The sequence below is a fragment of the Lactuca virosa genome, chromosome 7 (genome assembly GCF_052849685.1).
Source record: "Lactuca virosa cultivar CGN04683 chromosome 7, Lactuca_virosa_CGN04683_v6, whole genome shotgun sequence".
In the NCBI taxonomy this organism is placed as follows: domain Eukaryota; kingdom Viridiplantae; phylum Streptophyta; class Magnoliopsida; order Asterales; family Asteraceae; genus Lactuca; species Lactuca virosa.
The window spans coordinates 22440519-22448722 of record NC_136432.1 but is presented as its reverse complement, the minus strand read 5'-3'; the positions used below and the strand labels follow the sequence as shown (position 1 = coordinate 22448722).

The 8204-nt window shown below is 34.0% G+C and overlaps 2 protein-coding genes and 1 long non-coding RNA gene across 4 annotated transcripts; 2 read left to right on the top strand and 1 right to left on the bottom strand.

The window, feature by feature from the left end:
- The first annotated feature begins 410 nt into the window (after window positions 1–410).
- Window positions 411–3335, top strand: LOC145123892 (putative FBD-associated F-box protein At5g56560). 2 transcript variants are annotated; one of them, XM_079059080.1, is made up of 4 exons: window positions 411–776; window positions 1425–2364; window positions 2626–2759; window positions 2885–3335. In XM_079059080.1, the coding sequence occupies exons 2-4, from the start codon at window positions 1620–1622 to the stop codon at window positions 3194–3196; spliced, it is 1191 nt and encodes a 396-aa protein (XP_078915206.1). In that variant the 5' UTR covers window positions 411–776; window positions 1425–1619; the 3' UTR covers window positions 3197–3335. The 2 variants fall into 2 exon arrangements, with proteins under 2 accessions (XP_078915206.1, XP_078915207.1); XM_079059081.1 differs by lacking the exon at window positions 411–776 and adding an exon at window positions 804–1019.
- Window positions 3336–4953: 1618 nt separating this feature from the next.
- On the top strand, window positions 4954–6650 carry LOC145125686 (uncharacterized). Its single transcript, XR_013716107.1, has 3 exons — window positions 4954–5683; window positions 5933–6066; window positions 6188–6650. It is a non-coding gene; the product is annotated as an uncharacterized LOC145125686 (long non-coding RNA).
- Window positions 6651–7117: 467 nt separating this feature from the next.
- Window positions 7118–7895, bottom strand: LOC145125462 (FCS-Like Zinc finger 3-like). Its single transcript, XM_079060923.1, has 2 exons — window positions 7680–7895; window positions 7118–7382 (listed from the first exon to the last, which is right to left on the bottom strand). Exons 1-2 carry the CDS (start codon window positions 7787–7789, stop codon window positions 7238–7240), a joined length of 255 nt encoding a protein of 84 aa, XP_078917049.1. The 5' UTR covers window positions 7790–7895; the 3' UTR covers window positions 7118–7237.
- Between the last annotated feature and the right edge of the window lie 309 nt (window positions 7896–8204).

The window sequence follows — 8204 nt, the reverse complement described above, 5'->3', positions numbered from 1 at the left end:
TGCTGATATATTCCCATATTTTTTTGATTCTTTTTTCTTAGGGTTAGCATGAAATACCAAAGTACTTTTGATTCTGTTGACCAAATTGCCCATAAAGACCATTTTACAATGTTATAACAGTGAATCTAATGCAACTTCTGGTAGCTTTTTTTGCTGAATGATGCTTTTTTGATAGATGGAACTTTAGATGCTAATTTAGGGACATTAAGCGTCCCTTTCACTGCAATATATCCTAACAAAATTCTATAGTCAACTGTTTTGAAGAAGCATCAGTTTTTTTATACTATTAGATATATATTACCTTTCATGTATTCTTTTAAGTCCTCCTTCAGATATCTTCACCCAATAATTCGGGTCCTCCTTGCATTTTTTAAAGAAATTAACCATAGTGACTGCTACACTATCTGGATGATACAGATCAATGTGGTAACCTGACACGACATATTCAATAATCTCAGTTGGACCACCATGGCAGTTGGCAAATGTTGGAAGCCCACATGTCATGGACTCCACTACTGTTGACGTAAGGGAAGCCAAGAATAGCAATGCACAATTAGGGGAAAAATTGTCCAGCACCATAACAGAACCTTGCTAGAGATCAACAGGAGCCGTATGCATCAATTGTGCCCTAAATCTATTTATTAAGGTGGATTTTTCATTTGTTGAGCAGATTTGCCAACTCACCACCTAAATATGGTAACTCTACAAAAATATGCCAACTCAGCAAAAATATGTTAACTCATATGCTCATCTGAAAGAGCCCGATTAACTTAAAGGTGAGATTTAAATAAAATTGTATAGCGTGTTGTGTTTTTTTTGTATAAAAACGTTAGATGGTGTTTTTGGAAATTGATAAACGATTTTGAAACCCTCATAACTTATTTACCCAAATAAAACGCAATCAAGAAGGAACGCGCTAGGAAAATCAAATTATCCAGAGGTCCAACGGACAGAAATTAGTGAATTTTGATCTTAAAACTTGATAACACCAAAAATAATCACTTCTCAGTTGCAATCAGGTAAAATAAATATCTCGATTATGTGATTTTTATTGATTTGACATTTCAAAATTTGATTAATTGATTATCTAGGGTTTTAAGTCTAGTACTATATCATTTATTTGTGATCCTATGGAATTCTTATTCGTGTTATTGTTTGTTAAATACCAATTTCAACCACAAGTGTGATACAGCCAAGGCGGTCAGAATGGAAACCCTAATTTAAGAACTGTTAAGGAAAATAAAACACACAAGTGTTATTTTGTTGTTTGGATAATTCAATGTTAAGCAACATAAAACATTTTCTATGACAATTGTAAATGTCACTGTATGTAGAAGCTGTACCTTGTAGTTGTTCACAAGCTGTTTGATAGAATGTCTGTATAGGCTTTAATGATTTGTTTGTTATTCTGAATGAGTTTTCAGTCGAAGAGGCATGAAGAAGTCCAAGCAAGCAAAGGCATCAGAGCATGAAGATGGTGTTGATATGATCAGTAACTTACCGGATCCCATTCTTCACTTCCAACTACTGAAGAAGTAATTCGAACCAGCATATTGTCGACACGATGGAGGTATCTGTGGAATTTAATTCCATCTATAGACATAGATTCTTCCAGAGGAATGAAATTTGATAGGACCAAATTCAAAAAGTTTGTGTATCACGTTTTAGCAAACAGTTCCCTTGATTTAAACAGTTTTCGTATAAGTTGTTCGGATCTCTACAGTATATCTACAGTATATCAGTGGATTGAAGCCGCCGTTTTGAGAAACATCAAACAACTTCACTTGTCGTTTTGCTCTGAGGATTTGTTTAAACACATCGAGTTGCCCCATTGTCTGGTGACCTGTGATTCGTTACAGGTATTGCGGGTGTTTTTGTATGAACAAAGGCGTTTCATTTTGCCTAATTTTACAGGGTTTCAGTCACTTAGGGTTCTCGAGTTGAAAAATGTTGAGTTATACAAAGATTATTTAGTAAAAAATTTCCTTGAAAGCTTGCCATTGCTTGAGGATCTGAGTTTGATAGACTGTGCGATAAACAAACTCCAAATTCTTTATATTTCATGTCCGAAGCTCAAGAATCTCAGACTCGATAACAGGAATTTATTCTCTTTTGAAGACTTGTATGATGTTGACTTTCTCTGTGATTGCATAAAGATTGTTTGCCCAAAACTGTTGTTTTTTGAGTTTAGAGCTTTTTTAGCTCTCAAGTATATCTTTAGAAGTCTGGGTTTAGTGAAGAAAGCTGTGATTCATCCTGAAGAGTTTCCATCTGAATGTATGGACTACATGTTTCGGGGAAACTGTTCTTTAGAATCTTTGTCCACCAGTATTTACATCCTCTGTTATTCTCTATGTCCATCAGGTAGTTGCTTAGTCTCGATCTCCATATATAAATCTTAATTTTAGTTGAAAAAGTATATGCAGTGTAATTATTATATAATTTTTTTCTGGCATCTTCAAGTATATCTGTGTTGTCATAGTTCATACTTCATACCTTTGTTGAAAATTCTAGACACCCATTGCATTCATCACCTCTACAGAAAAGGCTCTATCCAACAATTCCTTTATAGTTGTGCACTTTTGCCAAAATAATATAATTAAAAATCTGTGATTAAATATTCAGGTGTTCCTGTATCTTTACCTCATCTCAAGACATTGGAGCTAACCATAGGAAGTGATACTCCGGTCATCAGTAAATTCATAAGATTTCTCACACATCTTCCCCATTTGGAGTCTCTCCATTTGATCATTGAAGAGGTATTCTTATATAAATTTCAGATAGTATTTTTATGCATCTGAATCTTGAAGCACATAGCTCACTTTAGTTAGGATCTTTGCACCTAACATGAAAACTTCATTTTTTTTTTACTTTGATGATCTAGAAATATATTTGGTGGGAAGACTGGAAGTTGGATGAAGCGGAAACGAGGGGAATCTTGACTCGCCATCTGAAAAGAGTCGAGTTTCTTATTTATTATAAACAAAAGCAAATACTAGATTTAGCACGCTGTTTACTAGAGCATGGAAATGCATTGGAGGAAATGATTTTCAGATGGGATTGTGATGAAGCCAAGTTCCATAAGAAGTCACTGGAGACGATGGAGGAGGTGTCAAAATTTCACAAAGCTTCCTCAAATGTCAAACTCATTACTCTTAATGAGATTAGTTATTATCGGTTTTCTGGTAAACCATAAATAGTACCTACCTATTCATATGTCATGGAGTGACTAGATTTCTTGGATGCCTTTTGTATTTGAAATTTTGCATCACCCGACTTTATGTTGCTTCATTTTAACTTAGCAACTAGAAAATATTAGATTGATACTTTGGTTATCTAGTTTTGTTCATTTTCTGCTAATGAAACTACTTATTTGTTTTCTAACTCTACTTTAATCATTTGTTTGTTTTATTATGATGTTGTCACGATTTTGATTAAGGTCAAGTGTGTTGGGAGATGTATAAAAGTTTGGGCTAAATGCACATACTGGTCAATACTGAATAGCAACATATTTGAGGCTAATCGTAATCTTGCAAAACAAATTATTGGAGATCAAACTAATATGGAAAAGTGGATTATAACCGGTTGCTTGATAAACATAATCTAAAATACTGTTGTGTACTGATCATTAAATAAGCAATCCAAAATTCTAAACACCCCTTAACTAATTTACATTTCATAGGTTTAAAACTCACAAAAAAAACAAAACACAAATCAAGAAGGAACGCGCTAGAGAAATTAAATATCCTTCTACATTTTATTCCTACTTATCCTCCTACCATATCAAATGTTGACATGTGTCACATTTAATTACATATTATATATATTAAAGCACATGGAAAGTTTCAACAGGAAACTTTCCATGTTTATAATTTTAACACTATATTTTTACTTTTTCTTAATTTTGCCACTAAATTTTCAACAAACTTTTCATTTTTATAATTTTGCCCCTTTATTTTTACTTTATCATATTTTTGCCACTAAACATTCACTTTTACTTCTTTAAAACCCTTTTTCTTTATTATTTTATAATTTTACCACTTTATTTTTACTTTTTTATAATTTTGCCATTAAAGTTTCAATAAACTTTTCCTCTTTATAGTTTTGGTACTTTATTTTTACTAATTTTGCCATTAAAGTTTCAACAAACTTTTCATCTTTATAATTTTGACATTTTATTTTTACTTCTTTATATTTTTGCCACTAAACTTTCACCCGGCACTGACGAGCTTTTCCTAGTTATAATAAAAAAGAAGGCGGGAAACAAAATAAATTCGGATATCAAATAGGTCCCTACAGAAGCACCGGATGTCGTCCAGAAGTCCAATGGGAAGAAATCAGCGAACTTTGTTCTTATAACTTAATACACCAAAAATAATCACTGCCCAATTTCAATCAGTTAAAATGAATATCTCGATCATGTGATTTTTATTGATTTTACATCTGATTGTCTTCGGGTTTCTATTCGTGTGTTATTGTTTGTTATATACCAATTTCAACCACAAGTGAGATACAGCAAGACGACCAGAATGGAAACCCTCGTTTTAGAACTGCAAGGAAAATGAAACACACAAGTGTTATTATGTTTCATTGATTGGATAAATAGATGTTAAGCAACATAAAAACGTGTTGTATGACAAACGCACACTCTTTCACTGTATGTAGAAGCCGTAGCTTGTTGTTCACAAACTGTTTGATAAAATGTCTGTGTAAGCTTTAACGATTTGTTTGTTATTCGAAATGAGTTTTCAGTAAAAGAGGCATGGAACTGACCACGCAATCAAATGCATCAGAGCATGAAGATGGTGCTGATATGATCAGTAACTTACCAGATCCCATCCTTCACTTTATTCTTTCAAGTCTTCCAACTACCGAAGAAGTAATTCGAACCAGCATTTTGTCGACACGATGGAGGTATCTGTGGACTTTAATTCCATCTATCGACATAGATTAATCCAGAGGAATGAAATTTGATAAGTCCATATTCAAAAAGTTTGTGTATAACGTTTTAGAAAATAATTCCCTTGATTTAGACAGCTTCTCTTTAAGTTGTGCGGATATCTACAGTAGGTGGACAGTAGAGCAGTGGATTGAAGCCGCCGTTTCGAGAAACATCAAACAACTCCACTTGTTGTTTTCTTCTGAGGATTGGTTTAAACATATCGAGTTGCCCTATTGTCTGGTGACCTGTGATTCGTTACATGTATTGTGGGTGTTTTTGTATAAACAAAGGCGTTTGATTTTGCCTAAGTTTACATGGTTTCAGACACTTAGGGTTCTCGAGTTGAAAAATGTTGAGTTATACAAAGGTTATTTAGTAAAAAGTTTCCTCAAAAGCTGCCCGTTGCTTGAGGATCTGAGTTTGATGTGAGATAAACAACCTCAAAGTTCTTTGTATTTCATGTCCGAATCTCAAGAGACTTAGACTTGATAACCGGAATATCTTCTCTTTTGAAGACTTGTATGATGTTGACACTCTGTTGCCCAAAACTTGTGTTTTTTGAGTTTGGAGCCTTTGTAGCTCCTAAGTATGTGTTTAGAAGTCTGGGTTTAGTGAAGAAAGCTGTGATTCATCCCGAAGAGTTTCCATCTGAATATATGGACTACATGTTTCGGGGAACTTGTTCTTTAGAATCTTTGTCCACCAGTATTTACATCCTCTGTTCCTCTCTATTTCCACCAGGTAGTTGCTTATTATCTCCATGCATAAATCTTCATTTTAGTTAAAAAAATATGTATGCAGTGTAATTCGTTTTCTTTTTTGGCATCTTCAAGTATATTTGTGTTATCATAATGTTGAGAATCCTAGATCCCTATTGCTTGATACACATTGCATTTGATTCATCACCTCTACAGAAAAGGCTCTATCCAAACTATTCCTTAATAGTTTTGCCAAAGAAAAAAAGTTAAAAATCTGTGATGAAATATTCAGGTGTTCCTGTATCTCTACCTAATCTCAAGACATTGGAGCTAACCATAGGAATTGATATCCCCGTCATCAGTGATTTCATCGGATTTCTCACATGTCTTCCCCATTTGGAGTCTCTCCATTTGATCATTGAAGAGGTATTCTCATATAAATTTCAGATTGTATTTTTATGCATCAGAATCCTGAAGCACATAACTCACTTTAGTTTGAATCTTTGCACCTCAACATGAAAACTTAATCTTTTCTTTTATGATCTAGAATATTTGTTGGGAAGACTGGAAGTTGGATGATGCTGCTGAAACGAAGGGAATCTTGACTCAACATCTGAAAAGAGTCGAGTTTCTTATTTTTTTTATAAACAACAGCAAATACTAGATTTAGCACGTTGTTTACTAGAGCATGGAAATGCATTGGAGGAAATGGTTTTCAGATGGAAATGTGATGAAGCTGAGTTCCATGAGAGGTCTATGGAGACAATGAAGGAGGTATCAAAATTTCACAAAGCTTCCTCAAATGTCAAACTCATCGTTCTTAATGAGGAGATTAGTTATTACCGATTTTCTGGTAAACTATAAATATTGCCTACCTATTCATATGTTATGGTGGAGTCACTAGATTTCTTGGTCTCATGTTGATGCCTTTTGGATTTGTATTTTTGCATCACCCGACTTCATATTGCTTCATTTTCACTTATCAACTAGAAAATATTCGATTTGGTACACTTTGGTTATCTAGTTTTGTTCATCTTCTGCTAATGAAACTACTTGTTTGTTTTCATAACTCCATTTTAATCATTTGTTTGTTTTATTAATGATTCTGATTAATGACAGTTGTGTTGGGAGATTTGGGCTCTTTATTGTAAACTGAGTCTATAAAAAATAGTGTGTGTAATTTGTCTTTGATGTTAAACTTCTAACTTTTCAGGGAGAGAGTACCACAATCACCCGAGTAGTTCTCAGGAAATTATCAGATGACGTTCAATTTTGAGGATTGTGACATTTCTATGGGTTAATGCGTAGTGTGCATTTAAGTCAAAAATTTGACTATTGATCATTTTTATTAGCCTATACCCTATAAACCAATAGGAATACTTTATAAAAATAATTCATGTTACTACCACATAATTTAAGAAGCCCTTTTAACGAAAAATATTTTTTTATTTTCAAAACTCAATTCCAAAGCCTCCCAAAACATAAAACAGACAAAATGACATTTCGCAAATACACCCCACAATAATTTCTGTACGACATGGTATTAATTAAACACCCCCCCAAATACACTTTCCCATATCCTATTTTAAGATTATTATTAGGCCACAACAAGAGTTTCTGTAGATTTCTTGATTTCAGAAGATGCTTTCTTGGAGACTCTTCTTCTACATCTCTTTTCTCTTCCTTCATCAATTCCCATCTGTTCTTGTCTGCATTCTTGACTACAAAATGGAGTGTTCCCTCTGTACGTACCACATGATATGATTAACCCAATATTATTATTTTATAATTAACAAATACCCATTACGAATCTAACAATTAATTAAGGAGCTATCAAAATCAAATGCTACAAAATAATTAATGCATCAACTTATGTTTGGCTTTTCCCAAAAAACTAAGAACCATTGTAAAGTCGGCATTTCTAAACTGGCACTAAAATCAGAAGCAGTTTTGTCATGGTACAATTAGTAATGCACAACGTACAATCTCCCGAAGAACAAATAGAAAAAGGAAAAGTCGTCGAAATGAATCATACATACCTGTACATAAAGATGTCACTGTTTTGGCCCAACGGCTTCGAGCAAAGAGTACAAGCTTCAAGAAAATGGGGATCTTCACACCCGGAGTAAGATAGCGAAGCAGACTTCATTGCTGTAAAAAGTCGAGCAAGAAAGGCTTGGGTGGGGATGGTGGGTGCTAAGATGCGCCTACTGCGTAGGTTAGTATATGTAGGCTAGGAAGGAGCAAGCTTTGCTTTGGTGTGAAGTATTGATTCAGAGAAAGGCGAATATTTATGGAGAGACTATAATTGAGGTGGCGTACAGCATGGAATCTGGATGGTCCCTAATGCATGGTCTCGACACGTGTGACATGGCAAGATGGGCTTTAAAATCACTCTCGTTTTGTAACCCAAGGGGAGTGAATCTTTTCTTTCTAGTACATGATTCATTAATTGCATCTCTTTTTTTACTATTTGGTCCTTCTTTTTGAAACATTAACTTATATAGAGATTTCTAGTTTTCATTCTATCTTATTGTCCAATTTTTTTGTACATATAACACAAG

Bases quoted from the DNA above. Each gene is read 5' to 3' on its own strand.
- LOC145123892 (XM_079059080.1), top strand. From the start codon at position 1,620: ATGAAATTTGATAGGACCAAATTCAAAAAGTTTGTGTATCACGTTTTA. The intron at 2,365-2,625 runs GTAGTTGCTTAG...TTAAATATTCAG, and splicing joins TTATTCTCTATGTCCATCAG to GTGTTCCTGTATCTTTACCT. The intron at 2,760-2,884 runs GTATTCTTATAT...TTGATGATCTAG, and splicing joins TCCATTTGATCATTGAAGAG to AAATATATTTGGTGGGAAGA.
- LOC145125462 (XM_079060923.1), bottom strand. From the start codon at position 7,789: ATGAAGTCTGCTTCGCTATCTTACTCCGGGTGTGAAGATCCCCATTTT. The intron at 7,383-7,679 runs GTATGTATGATT...TGGTACGTACAG, and splicing joins AGTGACATCTTTATGTACAG to AGGGAACACTCCATTTTGTA.